At 50.1% G+C, this 21,622-nt stretch overlaps 7 protein-coding genes across 7 annotated transcripts; 4 read left to right on the top strand and 3 right to left on the bottom strand.

Moving 5' to 3' along the window:
• Positions 1 to 608: 608 nt before the first annotated feature.
• Positions 609 to 2,096, bottom strand: BKA55DRAFT_546485 (transferase family-domain-containing protein; the record flags this gene model as incomplete). The annotated part of the gene is made up of 1 exon (XM_046190923.1): positions 609 to 2,096. One exon carries the CDS (start codon positions 2,094 to 2,096, stop codon positions 609 to 611), a length of 1,488 nt encoding a protein of 495 aa, XP_046041706.1.
• Positions 2,097 to 2,693: 597 nt separating this feature from the next.
• On the top strand, positions 2,694 to 10,355 carry BKA55DRAFT_719482 (reducing type I polyketide synthase; the record flags this gene model as incomplete). The annotated part of the gene is made up of 3 exons (XM_046200968.1): positions 2,694 to 4,434; positions 4,492 to 9,482; positions 9,534 to 10,355. 3 exons carry the CDS (start codon positions 2,694 to 2,696, stop codon positions 10,353 to 10,355), a joined length of 7,554 nt encoding a protein of 2,517 aa, XP_046041705.1.
• A 171-nt stretch (positions 10,356 to 10,526) lies between these two features.
• Positions 10,527 to 13,106, top strand: BKA55DRAFT_599737 (putative cytochrome P450; the record flags this gene model as incomplete). The annotated part of the gene is made up of 6 exons (XM_046196437.1): positions 10,527 to 10,597; positions 10,909 to 10,934; positions 11,535 to 11,816; positions 11,872 to 11,940; positions 11,997 to 12,611; positions 12,661 to 13,106. The coding sequence occupies 6 exons, from the start codon at positions 10,527 to 10,529 to the stop codon at positions 13,104 to 13,106; spliced, it is 1,509 nt and encodes a 502-aa protein (XP_046041704.1).
• Positions 13,107 to 13,754: 648 nt separating this feature from the next.
• BKA55DRAFT_528946 (uncharacterized protein) lies at positions 13,755 to 14,835 on the top strand (the record flags this gene model as incomplete). The annotated part of the gene is made up of 3 exons (XM_046189032.1): positions 13,755 to 13,827; positions 13,891 to 14,384; positions 14,437 to 14,835. The coding sequence occupies 3 exons, from the start codon at positions 13,755 to 13,757 to the stop codon at positions 14,833 to 14,835; spliced, it is 966 nt and encodes a 321-aa protein (XP_046041703.1).
• A 189-nt stretch (positions 14,836 to 15,024) lies between these two features.
• On the bottom strand, positions 15,025 to 15,429 carry BKA55DRAFT_599735 (uncharacterized protein; the record flags this gene model as incomplete). Its single annotated transcript, XM_046196436.1, has 2 exons — positions 15,025 to 15,333; positions 15,379 to 15,429. The coding sequence occupies 2 exons, from the start codon at positions 15,427 to 15,429 to the stop codon at positions 15,025 to 15,027; spliced, it is 360 nt and encodes a 119-aa protein (XP_046041702.1).
• Positions 15,430 to 16,337: 908 nt separating this feature from the next.
• On the top strand, positions 16,338 to 18,820 carry BKA55DRAFT_681300 (multicopper oxidase-domain-containing protein). Its single transcript, XM_046198244.1, has 6 exons — positions 16,338 to 16,786; positions 16,840 to 17,394; positions 17,445 to 17,589; positions 17,656 to 17,940; positions 17,992 to 18,272; positions 18,320 to 18,820. The coding sequence occupies exons 1-6, from the start codon at positions 16,457 to 16,459 to the stop codon at positions 18,698 to 18,700; spliced, it is 1,977 nt and encodes a 658-aa protein (XP_046041701.1). The 5' UTR covers positions 16,338 to 16,456; the 3' UTR covers positions 18,701 to 18,820.
• Positions 18,821 to 18,885: 65 nt separating this feature from the next.
• Positions 18,886 to 21,596, bottom strand: BKA55DRAFT_528911 (peptidase S8/S53 domain-containing protein; the record flags this gene model as incomplete). Its single annotated transcript, XM_046189028.1, has 3 exons — positions 18,886 to 21,021; positions 21,068 to 21,424; positions 21,471 to 21,596. The coding sequence occupies 3 exons, from the start codon at positions 21,594 to 21,596 to the stop codon at positions 18,886 to 18,888; spliced, it is 2,619 nt and encodes an 872-aa protein (XP_046041700.1).
• Between the last annotated feature and the right edge of the window lie 26 nt (positions 21,597 to 21,622).

Here is a 21,622-nt window from a genome sequence, read left to right as displayed (position 1 = left end):
TTAACATATTTTTGCGTTCTGCATAAAGATTCTTTACTTTTTTTCCTCAAAAATCTCTAGATTCAAGTAGCTGAGGACTTCAAATTGCTCTGTACTTCCCGACCTTCTGGTCATCTTCAGTGTTTGGCTTGTCTCAGAGCCGATGGGCTTCTTTTCGTCGAGTACCCTGAAGAGTTTCCCCAAGGCCCTTGCAACACTAATCCCAACTCTGTTTAGTGGACCTATGTCACCAATTCTAGATGTGTGAGGGTGGGTACTACGCAATCAGTCAAGTTCCGGCAATAGGCGGCTAATTTCCCGGAAGGGGAGGTAAGCAAGCAGGAACGGAATCCATGGTAAGTCTTGTCCGCTTCTAGATCCATAACTTTGCATGAAGAAGAAACGGACATGTGGCCAAATGTGGACTTTATCACCTTCCATAACCATGATAGACTCCTACTCATATTAGGCAAAAGAGCGGAAGCTATCCCGGTTATGGATGCGAAAGAAAGGTGAGGAGTGAAGTTCTGTCAACCTAACAAAATATTGCAATTGAAGCTCCGACTATGATACTGCATTTATCCTTCTATTTGATCCCCTGTAATTTGACTCATGAAATAATGCACCAATTACACGCACACAAAGTCAGCATACTTCTTGAACTCCTCGTCCTTGAAGAATCTCTCCATCTCTTCTTCATTAAGGCTAATAAATGCCTCAATGTCCCCATTCGCCTTTCTTGGCTGTAAACTGCAAATCCCGCTAAACTGGCCCTTTGGCAGACGCATGAAGTCCGGCTTTCCAAGAGGAGGCCCGAAGTCAACTCCTTGGTAGAACGGTGCATCAATCCAGCTCGTAGTGATCAGATCGTAGCCAAGGAAGTCTTTGAATGCGATGGACAACTTTCCAACATCAGGAATCGATGCGGCCAGTTGATTGGTGTCGTTGACAAGGACGGGGTCTGATTTGAAGGCTTCAATGTTGCTGCGGACTGCTAAAGCAAGATTTGATAGGGTGTTCTTTGAGGGATCTGGATCCAGTATGGTTGTAACTGGCATCTCGGTCATGCAGCAGTATACCACGTTGTTGATTATTGAATATGGTACTTTTGGCTTGCATAGGGAGCGACCTTCAATGGCAACCGAGACGATAGAGTTCTGCCGGGTCGCTGAAGCGGTACCATTAGACACCCCATTCGTGGCGGTGCCGGGCTTTGCCGCCTCGGAGAGTCGGGCACGCATGACACTTCTCCAGATGAGTGCCACAAGTGCATCTTGAGTAGAAATCCAACCGTCTTTGCTTGACGGCTTAGCATCAGCTTTCAGACGAGAGCAGGCCTCTGGTGTAAAAGAGAAGATACATGTCCGCATTCCCGGTATGGCCACAGCCGCTGCAGGAATGGTAGTAGGCAGACTGACAGCATCCTTGGCGACAGTGAGATTCTCCTCCCAGTGCAGCCCAAGTAGCTTCCAGAGCTCAGGTCTTCCCTTCAAACGGTCAAAGGTTTCAGGAGAAGAAGGAATCTCATGGAGTGCCGGATGACGACCATTGGATTCTGGGAGAGCATCCAGTGGAGAGGGCGTCGAGATGCCCTGAAATTCTCGGCATTCTTGAGCCCAATATTGGACTACCATAGCGCCGCCCCATGCATCCGTAAGCGCGTGCGCAATATACATGGTGAATAAACACCCGCCTGGAATCCAATTGACTTGGCCCATAAGCACCTTTGTCGTGGAAGCAATCCCTGTGGTGTACGGCGCGACAAGTGCTGGGTCAAGCCAAGACAGAGGCATGCCTGCTTCTCGAACTTCGTCATAGCTGTGCTTCCACCCACTTTCAGGAGATGAAAGATCTACCACAGCGAGCTGCAAGTCTGCAGGGGGGTCTGGAACAACGAGTTTCAGTGAGCCTGGACGTACATCTGGGCTATCGTCACGGACAATATCACCGCCCATGTAGGGCCGAGATTTGAGCAATCTGGAGAAGCCACCCTGGAGAACTTCCAGCGCGCGGTCCCTCTGGGACTCCTCGCAAGGAAATCCATAGATGATTGCATGGTAAAGTGGGGGGATGACCTCGTCCAGAGGACCGAATTCGTATGACGTGGGGAGAAGCATGGTAGCAATCAATGGAACGGGGATGCAAATTTGGAGTATGTTGTCACGGCTGAAATCCGTCCGACGATGCGTGATGAGCTTTAAAATGTTTTGATCTTATTGATATTGCAAGCGACTAATACGAGAAGTGAGGCCAAGCCAACCAGTTACTTAGAGGAGTAAGCACTCGGCGGGATCTTACACGCAATAGGTCCGTCCAATTCAGCCGGCCCCGGTGGCCGCCCTCATTTTCACCCGGAAATGGTAATGTACCGAAACAGGAACAGCATGCTGGACACTGGCTTACCTGATGGTATCCAAAACAGCAAAGATACATGCTTGCCGTAAGGGTCTTTGCTCCTTGGAGAAAGGAAAGATTCCAAGAAAGAGTTAACTTGAGGTATTAGTCTAATACGTATTCAGTTGATGCTTAATAGACATAGAATATTAGTTAATGCTTCTATACGCAATTTGAAGTCATCAATACATTTCCCTTTTACTACCTTGATATATACCTTATTTACTTTGCACGCATCAGAGCTGTCACAAGATCAACAATCACTCGTTTGTTATACCATCAAGTTGTTTCCAGCCCACAGCCTATGCTCTGTCACCAAAATGGAGAGCCCAAAGACCATGCCCATCGCCATCATCGGCATGAGCTGCAAGTTCAGTGGAACAGCCACCTCTCCTGAGCAGCTCTGGCAAATGGTCGCAGAAGCTCGCAGCGGCTGGTCCACATTCCCCAAGGACCGTTTCAACGGTGATGCCTTTTATCATCCCATTTCTGAACGCCTTGCTACCACTCAAGTCAAAGGCGCGCATTTTATCCAACAAGACATTGGACTTTTCGATGCGTCGTTCTTCAACTTCTCTGTTGAAGTAGCGGCGACTATGGATCCCCAGGTCCGGTTACAGCTTGAGTCTGCTTTCGAAGCTTTTGAGAATGCAGGTCTTGCGATTGAGACGCTAGCTGGATCTGATACTGGTGTCTTTGCAGGAGAGTTTGTCAAAGACTATTATGATAGTCTGATGAGAGATCCAGAGACCATTCCACGTTTTTTCGTCACTGGTAACGGTGTAGCCATGATGAGTGCAAGGGTATCTCACTTCTTTGACCTCAGAGGACCCTGTCTTACACTGGATACTGGGTGCTCAACAGGTCTTACTGCACTACATCAAGCCTGTCAAAGCATTCGATCCGGCGAGTCCAAAATGGCCGTTGTTTCAGGATCGAATGTCCTGTTGAACCCCGACATGTTCAATCAGATGTCAGCTACTGGACTGCTCTCCAAAGAGGGCAGGTCATTCTCGTTTGACAGCAGAGGCACTGGCTACGGTCGCGGTGAAGGTGTCGCCACGCTTATAATCAAGCCTTTGGAGGATGCTCTCCGGGATAACGATCCTATTCGGGCTGTTATCCGAGAAACAGCGTTGAATCAGGATGGAAAGACCCCAACCATCACTTCGCCTAGTGAGGAGGCACAACGGGCTCTTATGAGAGCTTGTTACGACAGAGCCGGTCTAGATCCTTCAGAGACGGCGTACATTGAGGCACATGGAACCGGCACAAGGACAGGCGATCCCATCGAGGCTCGGGCTATACATTCCGTCCTTGGTGGTAAGCGTCCAAGCAACACTCCTCTCCTTATCGGCTCAGTCAAATCAAATATCGGACATACTGAAGCCGCCAGCGGTCTAGCAGGCGTTATCAAGGTCGTCATGTCCCTTGAGAAAGGCGTTATTCCACCCAACTACGACTTTCAGATCGCAAACCCAAACATTCCTTTCGGTGACTTCAACATGAAAGTTCCAACAACCGCGACACCATGGCCTGAGAACCTCCCACGAAGAGCATCCGTCAACAGCTTCGGTTACGGTGGTACAAACGGCCACGTCATCATCGAAGACGCTGCTCTTCATACCCGTCGAACCCGCCAAGATGAGTCGCGGACTTCAGACTCGTGGAAGGTTTTCCGACTCAGCGGTAAAGATGAGGTCACTACCAAGAACATGCTATCGCAACTCAAGGACTACCTCACCACCACTACCGTCAGCAATAACAAGGCGTTGCTGGACAGTCTCGCATATACGCTAGATCAACGACGAACGAAGTTTGCATGGAACTCAGCGGTGGTAGCCAAGACGAAGGACGAGCTTATCACCGCTTTGGATCCAGCTGCAGTGCCTCTTGCTAGGTCGGATAGCAAGCCCAGGCTCGGGTTTGTGTTTACCGGGCAAGGTGCGCAATGGCATGCTATGGGTCGGGAACTCATTCTGTCATACCCCGTATTTCGAGAGGCGATCCTTGAGGGGGAGTTGATTCTGAAGGATCTGGGTTGCACTTGGTCTGCTACAGGTATGTTGCGGGAAAGTTGTTCTTTTCAATATTCACTTTACTAACTGGCGTTTGCAGAGGAGCTTCTGAGAGATGCCCAAACCACTCGTGTCAATCAGGTCATGCTCAGCCTTCCCCTCTGCTGTCTCGTACAAATGGCGCTAGTCCGTCTTCTACGAAGCTGGGGCATCAATCCCACCGCAGTCACTGGCCACTCCAGTGGTGAAGTCGGAGCCGCCTTTGCCGCCAACGCGATCAACATGCGAGAAGCCCTCGCGGTTGTTTGGAGCAGAGGTACTTTGACCGAGGAATTTCAGCGAAAGATCCAACGCAAGGGCGGTATGCTAGCAGCTGGTCTTAGCAGGGCTGAGGCGGCGCCATATCTGGAGGGTCTGACTTGCTCGGGCAAAGCCGTTGTTGCATGCGTCAACAGTCCTTCGAGTGTCACGCTATCGGGAGATGTCAACGCTATCGTGGAGCTTGACATCAAACTGAAGCGTCAAAACATCTTCGCGAGACGGCTCAAGGTCGATGCTGCATATCACTCTGAGCATATGGAGGTCTTTGCAGACTACTACCTGGATTACCTGATGGAGAGGATGTCGAATGACGGAGACTTTGACGGCGTCGTCTTCTCTTCGCCTACCACGGGTAAGCGAATTGCCAAGGCCCAGGATCTTGGACCTGCTCATTGGGTTGAGAACATGGTCAAGCCAGTCGAGTTCCTCGACAGCTTCACAAACATGTGCATCGACACGACCATTCCCGAATCCGACCCGTCTAGAAAGTCGATTGACATTGTGGTTGAGATTGGCCCTCATGGTGCTTTATCCGGACCAATTCGCCAGATCCTACAGACTCCAGAGCTGAAAGGCATCGGAGTCCAGTACGGATCCTGCCTTACTCGAGGCCAAGATGCCGTCATGACGATGCAGAATCTCGCTGCACTCTTGGTATCCAAGGGTTTCCCAGTCAACTTGGACGCAGTCAACTCTCCTTCCAGAACAAGTCGTCTCCCAGTCCTCCATGACCTTCCATCATACCCTTGGAACCACCAGACGCGTTACTGGTCTGAGCCTAGACTCAACCGCCAACACCGTCTACGTGAACACCCTGACCATGATCTCCTCGGTGTTAGAGTTGTCGGCACGAACCCAGCGACTCCAACTTGGCGGCATATCATTCGGCAAAAGGAGCTTCCGTGGGTCACTGATCACCGGGTTCAGTCAACTGTTATCTATCCCGCTGCTGGATATGTCTGTATGGCGATTGAAGGAGCTCGTCAATATTTGGGAGCCAAGAGCAATATGATCACTGGGTTCAGATGTCGTGACATCGATATCGCGAGTGCACTGATAATTCCCGACACGAATGAGGGGATTGAGGCACAGTTGCAACTCCGAAACTGCGATGATGACAACACCTTGGGCTGTGAGGGCTGGTATGAGTTCCACATCAGCTCTGTTACCGCAACAGATGAATGGTCACATCATTGCCGAGGCTTCATCTCCGTCACCACTACTACCGGAGAGTCAGAAAAGCGGATGGTTGACAAACTTAACAAGATGAGCTTCGAGAACAAGATAAGTGCCAAGCCCAGCCAGATCTTTGAGTCGATCCATCGTCTTGGTGTTCAGCATGGACCCATCTTCCAGAACTTGACTCAAGTGGAAGCAGACGACGAGTCACAATCTCTGGTGAGATTCAAGCTCAAGAACACTGCGGAACTCATGCCGGACCAATATGAGCATGAGCACGTGCTGCACCCGACCACGCTTGACTCAACCGTTGTGGCTGCATTCACAGCCCTTCCCGGGGCGGGATTGAACCAGACTACCGGCATGATTCCACAGCATATTGGAAGCTTGTTTGTCAGTGCCGACGCTCCGCATGCTCCTGAAACTCAGTTACAGGTTCTTACCAACATCTCTGAGTCCACTCCTCGTGGCTTCATGTCGTCGAGCATCACTTGGGCACAAGATGGATCACGCAGGACCCCCGTTCTCGAGATCGGAGATTTGTACTTCAAAGCTCTCGGGGATACCGGTAATGCAAACAGTGATGAAGGCTCGGGTAAGCTTTGCGCCACTGTCAAGTGGTCGCGAAGCCTTACGTATGTTCCCAATGAGGACCTCAAGGAGATGATCGCTGGCGTCTCAAAGCCTGAGAATCTCGACTGGTTATCGGACCTGAAGGTCGCAGCATTCTATTTCATCCGCCTTGCTCTAGAGAACCTGGACGACGCGGATGTCGACAAGCTCACGGGCGCTCACCGGAAGTTCTACGATTGGATGGTCCAGCAGAACAAACTCGCCAAACTCAACGAGCTCGGCGCTCAAAGTCTAGCCTGGCTTCTTGCAAGCGACGAGGACCGAGAGGCGCTGGTTACATCTCTCAGACACCACAGCGTTAGCAGCCAGATGCTATGCAGGGTTGGAGAGAACATTGTTCCCATCCTGAAGGGCGAGGTCACTGCTCTTGAGCTCATGCTCGAAGGCGGTCTGTTGTACAAGTTCTACGAAGAAGACATGAGGGTCGTCCGATCACATGAGCACCTGAAGAAGTATCTCAGCATGTACGTGCATGAGAACCCACGGGCCAATATCATTGAGCTCGGTGCTGGTGTTGGTGGTTGTACGCAGGCGGCCCTCCAAATACTTGGAGGTGCCGACGAACCTCAGTTCGCGCACTATGACTTCACCGATATCTCCGCAGGATTCTTCAGCACTGCGCGCGAGAGGTTCTACAGCTTTGGAGACAGGATCAACTACCGCAAGCTAGATCTTGAGATCGACCCTTCAGAGCAGTCATTCGAGACGGGCTCATACGACTTGGTGATTGCTTGCCGAGTCCTCCACGCTACCAAGCTCATGTCCAAGACCATGTCTCACGTTCGCAAGTTGCTCAAACCAGGTGGCAAGCTCATCATAATCGAGGACACTACCAACTCTCTAGATCATCAGGTAATCTATGGAGTTTTGCCGGGCTGGTGGTTGGCTGAAGAGGATGACCGGAAGCACGGCGCGACTATGCCGGTTACTACTTGGGATAGTATTCTCCAGCACTCTGGGTTCAACTCGCTTGAGTTGGAGGTACCTGCCTTTGAGGAGGAAGAGTATCAGTCATCGAGCTTCATGGTGTCCACCGCGGTAGCTTCATCTCCAGCGTCGTATGATCCCATCATATATGCAGTGCATTCTAGCCGCGAGCCACCAGCAGAATGGATCAGCACTCTCGGAGAGGAGATCTTCAAGTTGACTGGATCTCGCTTGGAAAGTGTGCAGTTGGGATCAGTCGATCTCACCGACAAAACATGTCTCTTCCTCGAGATTGAGGAGCCTATGTTGGCGAGCCCATCCGCTGAGAAGTACGCTGAGCTTCAAGCCATGCTTTTGACGTCCAAGGGTGTACTTTGGGTCACACGTGGAGCAGCTGTTGACTCTCAGCAGCCAATGTTGGCTCTCAGCCAGGGACTTCTACGTGCTCTCCGGTGCGAGAACCCAGCCAAGCGTTATATCTCTCTGGATCTCGACGCTGCTCGGGACCCTTGGACAGCAGCGGATACCTCGGTTATCTCGCGTGTTCTTCAGTCAACCTTTGATCTTACAGTTGAGACTTCACCTATTGACTTTGAGTACGCTGAACGCGGTGATTCGATCCAAGTACCTCGTCTGATGGAGCGGCCCGACCTGGATGAAATTGCCACTGGATCTGGAGACCCTGAAGTGACACTGCAGCCTTTCCTGGAGAGCGATGAGCTCCACCTCGAAGCAATCAACTCTGGCGATCTAAGCAGTCTCGCTTTCCGGTCATCTACTGGTAGAGAGCCACTACCAACCGACTTTGTCGAAATCATCCCCCATGCCTTTGGTGCAAACCAGAGCGATATCTCAGTGGCACTCGGCCAGGCCGATGACTCTGTGGCAGGGCTCGAAGTGGCTGGCACTGTGACAAGGGTTGGCAACAGTATCACTGACTTGTCGGTCGGCCAGCGTGTATGTGCACTCGTGCTACAGGGCTCTTATAGTAACTTGGTTCGCGTGCCAGCCACGAATGTTGCAGTGATCCCTGACTCGTTGAGTTTCGAGGTCGCGGCTACATTGCCTATTGCGTTTGTTACCGCCTACAGCGCCTTATATGAGTTTGCTCGCTTGCGACAGGGAGAGACAGTACTCATCCATAACGCAATGGGAGACATTGGCCAAGCAGCAGTATGCCTGGCAAGACTTGCTGGAGCCGAAGTCATCACGACAGCCTCAACGCCGGAAGAGCATACACTTCTTTCCAAGGCGCTGGATGTACCTGTGACGCACGTCTTCTCATGTTCAGATGCGTCGTTCGCGAGGGGCATCATGGAGCTCACCAGCGGCAAAGGTGTCGACGTAGTTCTCAGCTCGCTTTCTGGCGAACTTTTACGCGAGTCATGGAACTGCATCGCACCATTTGGTCGTTTCTGTCAAATTGGCAAGCATGATGCTCAGGCCAATCGTACTATGGAAATGACCCCCTTCCAGCGTATGACCTCCTTTGCTACCATTGATGCGGTTTACCTTGCCCAGCACCAGCCCGACGGCTTCCACCGGGTGCTGGCAGAAGTTGCTACTTTGACGAAGAAGCAGCGCATTTCTCCAATCGAACCTATCACTACATTTGGCATTTCTCAGATCGAGCAAGCCTTTGCGCATTTGCAAAATGGTCATCAAACTGGCAAGACTGTCATCACCGTCAACCCTGACGAGCAAGTGAAGGTCATTTTACCTGAGCTCTCGGCACAGCTTTCGCCCGACCGCAGCTATCTGATCGTCGGAGGTATGGGCGGTATTGGCCAGGCTATCAGCAAGCATCTTGTACAGCTTGGCGCGAGAAATCTCATCCTTGTTTCTCGAAGTGCTGAGAAGCAGATTGAGTCATCACAGGCATTCCTCAAGGATTTGAAAGCGTCTGGGTGCACTGTTTGCGTGAGAAGCTGCGATGTTACAAACGAGGCTGATCTTCAACGCGTTGTGGCAGAGTCCGAGCAGGAGACTGCTCCCGTTGGAGGCGTGATTCAAGCTGCAATGGTTCTAAGAGTAAGTCACTCGGCCTAACAATAGTGGTGATCGTTTCTAACATCTTGGCAGGACACTATTTTCGACCAAATGTCTTTTGAAGACTACACCGCTGCAGTACGCCCCAAGGTCATGGGTACATGGAATCTCCACAACCAGTTCATCCGCCACTCTCTATCCTTCTTCATCGTCCTCTCCTCCTTCGTTGGAGTCGGTGGCAACGGCGGCCAAGCCAACTACGCTGCTGGAGGAGCCTTTGAAGACGCTGTTGCTCGTCATCGCGCCGCTACAGGTCTGCCCTCCGTTACCATTGACTTGGGCGCTGTCAAGGAGATCGGTTACCTCACCGAGAATGAAAATGTTGCTGGTCGACTTGCCAGGTTGGGCTATAAGGCACTCGGTGAGAAGGAGGTGCTTGCTCTCGTTGAGGCAGCTATCAAGAAACCTGTTCGCGACACCGAAGCAGCTCAGATTGTGACTGGTATTCTTGGCAGCGAATGGGGCAACGCTCCTTGGGCCAATGACCCACGCTTCGCAGGTTTGAAGCCAGTCACATCAACCACTGCTTCAACCGGTGGCGTCAAGGTAGCTATTGATCTCAAAGTCCAGCTCGCAACAGCAACGTCTTTACAAGAGGGCACTGATATGATTGTGGCTGGTGTTGTTCGCAAGATCTCCGAGATGTTCTCAGCGGCTGAAGATGAGATTGACACGAGTGCGCCTCTTTCTCGATATGGTGTTGATTCACTCGTTGCTGTGGAGATACGAAATTGGCTTAACAGTTCTACAAAGGCAGATGTGTCGATATTTGATGTTATGCAGAGTCCTTCGTTGGTTTCGCTTGCTGGGAAGGTAGCTGAGAAGAGTCAGGTTTTGGGTGAGATTTCTAAGTAGTGGGTATTGGGCTTTCATAATTTTGTTTTGCTTGTCTTTAGATACATTGTTTCTTTCGTTTCCTATGTAACATATCTAGAATTCAAGTTATTTTCTGACATACAAATTGGCAATCTTGCGTGGCTTAGACTACCTTTAAATTGATGATCAGCTCCAAGGAAGACCGCAGCCATGACCATAGTGACTCTCTATAACCCCCTACTACATTTAAAACCCGTGTTTAAATATAAATTAGTTCATTGGTGAGTTAGTTTGCTTGAGTATCGATCAGATACCCAGCTAACATATCTTCCATAGTCACCGTGGAAGCTTCTAGCTAGAGGTTTATGTCGTGAAAAGTGACATTGTTTTTTATCACCATTCTGTGTATTCACTACCTGAAGGTAACTCTTGTGGCTTACAATCTTTCCCATAGCCATCTACTTGATACGCTGGTTTCAACAACTCTCCTTGCTCTGGTCGCTCTCGGTCAGCTGCCGCTCCTCAGGCTAATATCAAACATCCTACACCGAGCGCTTCAATGAGATGTGAATCCTCATCCTGCTTTATTGAGTTCGGGCGGCGGCTTTCCTGTCACGGGTCGGGGGTTTTCCCTTTTCGGCCATAAATGCGATGTATCCTTGTAGTTCAGCGAAGGTATCGACCCGTCAGCCTGTTCCAGAGAATTCCGGACATCCGTATGAGGAGGCAACTGGCTGTTGCTGATTAGAGCCTCGAGCCAGATCAGGTTTGTGTCAGCAATCTCATGCAAATCGGGTTTCGTATGTTCGCGACTCTTGATTCTTGTAGGACTGTATCCAATAATAATACAATTGTTACCTTCATCTTCTATCCCCGTCGTCAAGAAACACTGCTACTACCCAGATACTTGCATCTTCTTTTTTTCTTTCAGTGTCGTAACTCTTGCCATGGCTGGTCATCTTTCATCCACGCTCGCCATGTCGCGCCAGTTCGTTGACTCGATTTCTCCAGCTTTTGCAAATGCCACTACCATGGCTAGCAGAATCCACCCAAACATGAAGTCAATCATTGACAACTGGGACCAAGCTTCATCTGCTGCCATCGGCGTAGTAGTCTCCATCCTACTGGTAGCGACCTACACTGCTTGGAAGTTCCTGTTCACAGGTCAAACCTACGCCAACGCTCCTATTGCCTGCATCGACCCCAAACGTCCAAAAGGAACACTCCCAAAGGCACGTGAAAGGTTTCGAAGCGATGCCATCACCATGTTGCAGGAAGGCTACCGTCAGTTCAAAGGTCGGCCATGGTACGTCCCTAGTCCTTTAGGAGAGCGTTTGATGATCCCGAGCAAATACGTCGAAGAGCTGAAGAACGCACCGGTAAACGAGGTCGATTTTGTCGCTACCTTCTTTGAGATGTTTGAGGGCAAGTATACGACTATGGGTAGTCGCTCTACGCTCCATCCACGAGTTGCTAAGCATGAGCTGAATCAGAATATGGGTGAGTTTTGTCTTTCTTTTAGGACCGTTGTAACGAAGGCTGACCATTTATACAGCGGCGGTTCTGGATCCTGTCATGGAAGAGATCAAAGACGCCTTCGAGGAACATTTGCCTGCTACAGACGGTATGTTTAAGTCAATCTGAACAGATTTGACCACACTCGCTAAGGCCTTTTCACAGATTGGAAGCCAGTTCACGTCCACGACGCTATCGTCAACATCGTCGCTCGCGTATCATCACGCATGTTCGGCGGAGTCGATCTCTCACGAAACAAAGAATGGGTCGACTCAACCATCAACTTTGCCCTAGATGGCTTCGTCGGCGCCCAGGCCATCAAAAAGTACCCTCTCATCGTCCGACCATTCGTAGCAAAGTTCATCCCAGCTCTCACAAAGATCAAACAACATCACGCAACAGCCCAGCGGGTCATCGTTCCGATTCTCAAGGAACGAGAAAAGGCTGCGGCTGCGGGCTGGCCTGAGTCAAATGGCAAGCCACCAGCTGATTTCTTGCAGTGGATGCTTGACGCTGCTGTTGGCGATGAGAAGCAGAAGAGTTTCATCGCTCAGATTCAGCTGAAGCTTAGTTTCGCTGCTATTCATACCAGCGCTGCGGCACCGACACAGTTATTGTATGATCTTTGTTCGCTACCGGAGCATATTGGGGGACTCCGAAGTGAGATAGACGAGGCTAGGGCTTCTGGTGGTGGTGAGCTCAACAAGCGGACACTGCTTAAGCTTGAGAAGCTGGATAGTCTGATGAAGGAAGCGCAGCGATTCAACCCGCTACTTCTGAGCAAGTTCCCTGCTCTCCCTTTTCTTTGGTCTCGACTAATGATGAGTAGTTACCTTTGAGCGTATCGTCACGCAGCCATATGTTCTGTCCGATGGCTTCCGCATCCCAGCCAATACGCAAATCGGCGTACCAACACAAGCCATCTCTATGGATCCCGAGCTTTATCCCAATCCCGAGGTCTTTGACCCTCTGAGATTCTACAATCTCAAGAAATCACTTGATGGAAAAGATCCGGGTGCTGCTGGTAAATTGGCATTTGCCAGCTCTAACCATGAGAGCATGGCTTTTGGCTATGGTCGCCACGCGTGTCCGGGTCGCTGGTTTGCGGGTAATGAGATCAAGATGATTATGGTCTATCTGCTGGAGAACTATGACTTTAGACTTCCGGAGGGAAAGACTGGGTTGGAGAATAGGCCGCCTAGTTTGTGTTTTGAGACGCAGTATCTGCCAAACCCTGAGGCTGTTCTTGAGTTTCGGCGACGCAAGGCAGACTAGACTAGTTTCGACAAGTATGTCCTCGTTGTATACTTTTCTTTCTTTGGGAATATCATTACATATTTGACGCCTCTACCTGCAAATTTACCTGATTTTACCTCCGTAATGCCTGCTGCACCTAGATCAAATTGTTTGCTTAGGGAGAAGTCCCGTTGACCAGTCCGGCATGTCATCTAGTCTCTGAAGTACTGAAGTTTTTTTAATTAGTTTACTGAAGCTCCTTCTTCATCCACAGACGTCAAATTGACGCTAGACCTAACACTTTACATATGCATACGACGGGCGGCCTGCCTGAGCTATTTAAGGTGCACACACTGTATATCATTCACTTTCGGAGTATTGTTTCTTTTAGTAATCGCAAAGAATTGCATTTACCGTTCTCGATCCATAAATGGTGGACGGGGCGTATTCAGGGTATAGGCAAGCCACTGGAATCTTGACCAATGTGGATGTCTGGCGCTGATCCTGGATCGGCCACTGCTTACTCCATTGCAGCTACGGGTGCATTCCAGAAAGGGACGGCGCCGTAGCAGAATTGTTGTAGTCCAAATTGGAATTTCTCTTAATTACTTAATTAACAGTAGCAATCTCAAGATACCGGTAAATACTGTGTCAATATCGACAATGACAATCACAAAGACTTCGACTATGACCATGCCATCACTAACCATTAACGACGCGGACATCCCAAGACTCGATGGAGAAGTTGCCATTATTACCGGTAAGCACAGACCTAAGTTTTCCTTGATTGTACGCGCGACTCACGTTGTTTTTCTCATTACAGGAGGCGCTTCAGGAATCGGATTGGCAGCTGTTAGACTTCTAGCTGCAAAAGGTGCTCAAGTGTTCGTCCTGGATCTCACTGAACCAGATGCCAATACAATACCCTCGCCACCTGAGGGAGAGCCGGTGTTGCCAGAAAAAGCCAAGTTCATCCGTTGCGACGTCACATCATGGACAGATTTGCGCAATGCTTTCGACCAGGCTATATCTGAGGCAGGTCGTATCGACATGGCGATTTCTAACGCTGGCGTATCTGAAGAATACGACTACTTTTCGGATCAATTCAATGAGTCAGGAAAGTTGCTTGAGCCTGCTTTTGGAGTTATTGATGTCAACTTTCGCGCGGTTGTCAACTTTGTGAAGTTGGCGGTCAGCCAGATGCGACAGCAGAGAAAGGCCGGCGATGAGACGACAGGACGCATTGTCATTACGAGTAGCGCGACAGCTTATGCACCGGAGCATAACCTACCAGTCTATAGCGCTTCTAAACTTGCCGTAAGTTTATTCCTTCCGCGGGCTAGTATTGAAAGAGCTTACAGGATACCAGACCATCGGACTGATGCGCGGTCTCCGTTCCACTCTTATCATGGACGATATCACCATCAACGCCGTCGCACCCGCAGCAACAATTACCAAACTGCTCCCACAGGACCTCGCAAAGCCGCTCATGGCTGCCGGACTACCCGTGAGTTCAGCCGAGTTTGTCGGTCGCGCTCTGGTCTACTCTGCGACGGCTCAGCAGGATAAGCGCGTTGAAGATTACGGGAAGGATACGCCGGCCACTGGTGGCAAGGGCAGGTGGAATGGCCGAACGATTCTTACTTTGGGTGATCGGTATACTGAGTTGGAGGAACCGTATGCTGAGCTTAGGCGATATTGGTTTGGGTGGGAGAATACGACACTTACCAGGGCTCAGCAGGCGGCTACGGACTTTAGACAGTTTTGAACTCCAGATATTACTACCAGATACTTCACTTCAAGATCACTGGCGGATGCCACGAAGTTTCCCGATCTCCGATGATAAGGTTCTCACTCACGAAATTGGTAGCTGTGTATATATCTGTATAGTGCACGAAGCAATAGAGCCCCAACGAATGACTTCAATATAGATCTGTGCACTACACAGTTTCGATCATCAACCGAGGCTCTCGGTCTCCAGCCGGAACCATCCCTCCTCATTGATAAACTCCACAATCGCCTTCAAATCTGTCGGTGTAACAATTCGCTGCACCCACCCACTCTCGCCATTGTAGATATAATACTGGGCGTTGATTTCAATCACAAAAATGACCTCATTGCTCCTGTACGGTGTTCTGAAGAGTGGCTTGACCTGTCCTTGGATGCCAAAAGGGCTGACAAGATCTGCGACCTCTCCATCTTCGCCCCATTCCGTGTCACTGCCAAAGTCATCGTAGTTGACTGTCCATCCGGTTGGAGGTTTGACCTTTTGAATGTTAGCTATGAAGTTACAGGGTGATGGGTTTCGCACATTGGTGTTGGTGACGGTTTTGCCGTTGACGACTTTTGTTAGAGGGCTCATTCTGTATGCAATGAGGACAGCCAAGATAAATGAAAAGATGACGCCGAGAGACAGAAATCGTGCAATCCACCAGATAGTGGATATGGGCTGAATAAATAGGAATCGCATATTGAGAACGAAGCGCTATTGATGCCAGTGATCAACTGCTTCACTCATGGTCGAGAGCCTAGAACCGCCACCAAACTCGTGGCTGATCTATTGGCCTGCCTGGTTCACTAACTCCAAAACCGTCTCCCTTACAGCATCGGCGTGGCTTGTGGCTGAAGTATTGACGAAGAACGTGTCACAACAAATCAGCAATTCAACCCAATGCCGTCATTGCAGGGCATATTCGGAATCTCGACGAAAAGACAGAAGCAGTGCAACAAGCAAAGAGAATGAGGCATCACGCCATATCCAAAGTCCCTTCACGCTTATGCCTCCCTTGCTGACAGCCTCCCACCGTGGCTGGCTGAATGCAGCGCTATCAAAACAGCTCTCAAGTCAACGCGCCCAGCGAACCATACGGCCCGGAACGGCACGGCACGACGCACGGTGGGCTCCCAATAACGCACCCAAAAGAGTTCATCAGCAGCGTCTTAACCTCAAAACAGCTCCAACCCCCTGTTTTACCAACTGACGCTAGACCAGATCCTCCTGCCAAGGCAAGCCAAGGTATTTCAGCTCAGTACTAAAAGAAGTGGCGCATCCCCTGCACCCGCTGAGGAACCTGAAGGCTACGCCATTCTGCTAGGAATACGATAGTTTCGTAAAGTATTGATTCATGACGCGTAATGATTGGTGTGATGGGCGTTGGGTTAGACAACGGCTGAGAAAAAGTGGCTTGTCACGTACAGGAAGGGATATGTGAGGAGACAAGAGGGTTTTCGTGGAGGGAATGAGAAGAGTGAAAAAGCGAGTCGCCCATGGTTCCGCGTTCTTTTGGACTCGTCGTTCTAGCTCTGCCATTAAAGCCTTTTTTGCCAAGTCAATTGACTGAAATACACCATATTATTGTTCAAAAATATTGCCATTAGATTGAGTCAAAATGTGGATCACGGACGCCTGCAAGGCATTTGTCTTGTCCTTTGTGGCGGTATTCCACTACCCGTCCGTCTCAGACGATGGCCTTCACCAAGATGTCATGACCTTTACCCACGAGCACTCCGCACCAAAACTGGACTACCCATATTTTGACTCGCCCAGTGGTCCTGATCAGGACGGCAAGGTCTTTACATGCAACTACACTGATCTCAAGGGCTGGAAGCCTTGCACGACTGCAGACGATCGCTCGTGCTGGTTAAAGGGTCCTTACGGGCAAAACTTCACTATCAATACAGATTATGAGAATTTCTGGCCTATCGGAATAACAAGAGAGGTAGGTCACGGTGCATCAGCATTGGTTTGCTTTGTTTTCTGACTGGAAACCAGTATCACCTCAATGTCACTGATCAAGCCATCAACGGCGATGGTGTCGATAATCCATTCGGCAAGGTTTTCAACGGCAAGTATCCCGGTCCTTGGATCCAAGCCTGCTGGGGTGATCTCATCAAGGTTACTGTGCACAACCACCTCAAGTACAACGGCACAACCATTCACTGGCACGGTCTACGACAACTCGAGACCTTTGAGATGGACGGTGTCAACGGTGTTACTCAATGCCCCATTGCACCTGGAGACAGCTATACTTATACCTTCCGAGCCGTTCAATACGGTACATCGTGGTATCATAGCCATTATTCTCTGCAGTATGCTGATGGCTTGGCGGGTCCCATTACTATCTACGGACCATCGTCTGCTCCCTTTGATGAGGGAAGGAACCCAATTCTTATCACGGATTGGAGTCACCGAAGTGCGTTCCAGTCATGGCAGCGGGAGCTGGTGCCGAATCCTACGAGACCCATGATGAATGGTGTTTTGATCAATGGCGTGGGTAACTTTGCTGGTAGTTTCCCTCGTGAGCGATTCAACATGACAGTTACCAAGGCAAGTTATTCTATGACACCAGATTGCGTTGACATACTGACCATTAATAGGGCAAAAAGTATGTTCTTCGTGTGATCAACACGTCCGTCGACACAACATGGATCTTCAGTATAGACAATCACAACTTCACGGTCATGTCGACTGATTTTGTGCCAATCCATCCTTACTCAGTCTCTCATATAGTCCTCGGAATCGGTAAACACACCTCCTTCTAATCACCCATTAATAAATAGTCAATAGCCCACTGACGTCGATAAATAGGCCAGAGATATCACATCGTCCTTGATGCAAACCCCACCAACACCACAAAGATGCCTGCAAACCCAGACGGAAACTACTGGATCCGAACCGTCGGAGCAACTCGCTGCAAGGGCTTCGAACCAGGCAACGAACCCGATGAGCGTCAAGGCATTCTTCGGTATAATGCATCAAGCAAACTAGTTCCGACAACGTTCCGAGAAGACTACTCTTTGGAATGTCGAGATGAAGCTTATGAACGACTCAGCCCAGTTTATGAGTGGAATATTGACCCCGTCAAGATCAACTGTAAGTCACCGGCAACCTCAATACTGCATACTTTATTTAACTTTGAGTTAGACACCAACAGTCAGTTCGATATTGGTCTGGCCAAGTACGCCCATAGACCTGAGCTGATGGATAACTTCACATGGTGGGCCTTTGGCGAAAACCCTCTGTGGTTGAACTTCTCCAACCCTACCATTCTGAACCTCAAGAACACTACGTGGGATCCTGACTACGCTGTGGACCTGGTGGTCCCTGATTCGAAGAAGGATAAATGGGTCTACATCGCCATCACAGCGCCTCCAGCTCCGATGAAGACCAAACCCAACAGAGCTTTCGCCCCAGTTGCTCATCCCGTAAGTCACAACGCAACCCTCACGCTACTTAGCCTAACATGTGCTAGCTTCATCTTCACGGTCATGACTTTGCCCTTCTAGCGCAAGGTACCAACTTCTCAGACCTGGACACAGGAAAAGTGAACCTCAAGTTCAACAACCCTCCGCGTCGAGACGTTGCACTGCTTCCAGCGGGAGGATATCTCGTCGTCGCCTTCAAGGCCGATAACCCTGGCTCTTGGCTGTTCCACTGCCATATTGCCTGGCATGCTTCTAGTGGTCTGGCGATTCAGATCCTGGAGCAACAGAAGCTACTGAACAGGATCTTGGACCAGTATCCTGAGAAGATGAAGGAGGTGAACAGGGTTTGTGATAACTGGAATAAGTGGTTCAAGAATGATACGAACCTTTGGAATGCCCATATCTTCCAGGATGACTCGGGTATCTGATTGGCACGATATGAGACAGACTGGAGGCTGAGGGTCACAAGATTGAGACTGGATAGTATGTGAAGACATAAAGAGATTACATTATCAATGAATGATACTGTCAAATGACTGCTAACTACAATCCATCCACCACCACTGTCCGTACTGACATCAAACTCGTTTTATATCGTTCCAAGCAATCATGCTCAAGGGTACGTTACACCAAAAACAGGCGACTCCGACTTATCCCAATCACTTTCCTTCTTCTCATCTCCAAAGATCCTCAGAGCCCTATAAGCAACCTTGTACTTTCCAGCAGGTGCATAACCTCCATCAGCCAACTTTCCATTCCAGACAACAGAGCCCTTGCCCATGGGGTTCCACAAAGTAGGGAAACCAGCAGGTGCACCGAGACTCTTGGCAGTCGAGTTACCAGAGACGGGAATCAGCTCGGCTTCAAGCTTGGCAGATCCAAGGGCAAGCTTCCATGCCAGAGCAGGAGCGGGCTTCTCGTCAGTGGCATTCTGGCCCTTGACGGGAAGAACGAAGGTGGTGTTGGCTGGAACGGGGTTGAGCTCGTCCTTGTCGTTAGACTTGCTGATCCAGGTATCGCCAGAGTCGAGAACACGAGAGTTGTGAAGAGAGCCGGTGAGACCTTGGTAGGGAAGAGACAGGGAGACACCGGTACCATTGACGGCGATGTATCCGGACCAAAGTGCAAGACGCTTAGCATCGAGACCCTCGGGAGGAGTTGGCATGACCTCGATAGTAACAGAATCACCAGCGCCAATGCTGACCTTGGCTTCGCTGAACTTGAGGCTGGCGTGTCCATCGGCAACATCATTGGGGAACTCAGAAGCATAGATGCTGTCCTTAGCAAGAGTATAGACGCTCTTGGTAGGAATGTGGGAGATGCTGAGATCAAGGTCCGTCTTACCAGTGTTGTGGAGAGTGAAGTTGAGAACCTCAGTGAAGTGATCGGTATCGTTGAAAGCCAAGCTAGAGCGGCTCAACAAGAGGGTAGAGTAAGCAGCGTCGTAAGCTTGGATCAAACCACCACCTTGTTGAGGGACAGGAGCAAGATAGTCATAGTACTTGGCACCATCGTTAAATAGGACAGGGTTGGCAGTAGAAGACAAAAGGTTCTCAAGCACCTCAGGGTCAAGGGTACCACGGACCTCGGCGATAAGGGCAATGACAGCAGCGACCAAGGGACAAGCCATTGAAGTTCCAGAAAGGACAGCATAACCGCCCTTCTTGAGAGGATATGTCGAGAGGATGTTTCCACCAGGTGAGCCAAACTGGGGCTTGACGTCGAGTTCCCAGGTAGGACCCCAAGAAGAGTAAGTGCTCACAGCGCCACCGGTGACATTGTTCTTGCTCTCCTCAAGAATGACCTTGCCATCAGAGCCATCGGACATCTCGAGAGTGACGGTAGATCCAGCCTTGAGAAGCTCAACCCACTTGGTACCGACCTTGGATGTGACCATACCAGCAGCAACGATACCCTCAACAGTTGAGACATCGATGGCTGAAGCACCGCTGGCAGCGTTGTTGTAGACAAGGAAGTACTTGGCACCATGCTTAGCAGCGTTCTGAGCCTTCTGAACAAAAGTACAGCTTCCACGACGGACCAAAACGATGTACTTGCTGAGATCAGGAGTATCAGCTGGGTAAGCATCACAGCCGCCGTTAGGAGCAGTAGGATCCAGGTTAGGAGCCCAAAGGGGAAGGGTAACGTTGCCCCAAGCAGCAGGGCTACCAGCAGTTGAACCAAAGTCGATCTTCTTGCTGTTGTTGTCGACGGTGTAGTGAGAAATGTTGAGAAGAGAGACGTAATCGCTGTTGTCGTAGGAAGCGATAGCCATGACCTTGTTACCGTTGGCAGCAGTGCTAGCATAGAACATACCGACATCACCAGAGTTACCAGCAGACACAGTGCAAGGAACACCCTTCTCGACAATGCGAGAGACGGCAACAGCCCAGGGCTCCTCGGACCATCCGCTAGGACCGCCGATGGATGCAGTGATGATATCAGCGCCATCTTGGTAAGCCTGGTTGAAAGCAGCGATGAGAACGTCGTTACCGGCTTCTCCAGAGCATCCGAAGACTCGGTAGGCGCCAAGGGTGACACCGGGAGCAGCACCGGTGAAACCGTACTCGTTCTCTTGGGCGGCGATTGTGCCGGCGACGTGAGATCCGTGGCCTTGGCAATCCATGGGGTCGTCATCGGGATAAACAGCGTTGAAGCCATCGTACTTGTCTCCAACGAGATCAGTACCGAAGGACACGAGGCAGTCACCACCGAAGCATCCACCGAGAGCAGGGTGCTTATAGTCGATCTAATAATGTCAGCCGGAGTTTAAACCCAAGGGTAAACAGACTTACACCAGTGTCGACAACAGCAACCTTGATACCATGTCCAGTAATACCCTTCTCTCGAAGCTTATCAACCTGAGTCATGACATGAGGTGAGAATGTATCTGCAGTATCATTCAAATCACGCTTCTTAAGAGGAGCCTTCATGCCAGGCGTAGCAGTCCACTCAACGCGAGGCTTAGGAATGCTGTAGACTTTGACAGGCCACATATTCTTGACAGCGGGAAGAGCAGCCATCTTGGCAGCCATGTCTTCAGCGGTAGAAACATCGTCAAATTGGATAGAAACGCCCTTGAAGAGGTCGTAATCGAATTTGACGCGTGTGGTGTACTTGTCATCAGCAGTTCTGTAAAACTTGGCAGTATCCTACTACTATTAGCGGATTGACGAATGCGTGAGTGTAGATGCGTACGTGGTTCTCTTCGAATTCGAAGATATAGGCACCTGGGACGTGAGTAACAGCGGTACCCTGTTCAGTGTCTTGAACGGCAGTGGACAGCCCTGCGAAAAGCAGAGCCGCCAATCCTAGACGGACCATAATGAATGAATGTAGTGTGATAAAAA

The sequence above is a fragment of the Fusarium redolens genome (genome assembly GCF_020744475.1).
Source record: "Fusarium redolens strain MPI-CAGE-AT-0023 chromosome Unknown BKA55scaffold_30, whole genome shotgun sequence".
Taxonomy (NCBI): Eukaryota; Fungi; Ascomycota; class Sordariomycetes; order Hypocreales; family Nectriaceae; genus Fusarium; species Fusarium redolens.
The sequence above is the reverse complement of the archived record's forward strand: the minus strand, read 5'-3'. Positions and strand labels throughout refer to the sequence as shown.

Coding starts and splice junctions, on each gene's coding strand:
- BKA55DRAFT_681300 (XM_046198244.1), top strand. CDS start 16,457: ATGTGGATCACGGACGCCTGCAAGGCATTTGTCTTGTCCTTTGTGGCG. Junction 16,787..16,839: donor CTATCGGAATAACAAGAGAG/GTAGGTCACGGT, acceptor ACTGGAAACCAG/TATCACCTCAATGTCACTGA. Junction 17,590..17,655: donor TCATATAGTCCTCGGAATCG/GTAAACACACCT, acceptor GTCGATAAATAG/GCCAGAGATATCACATCGTC.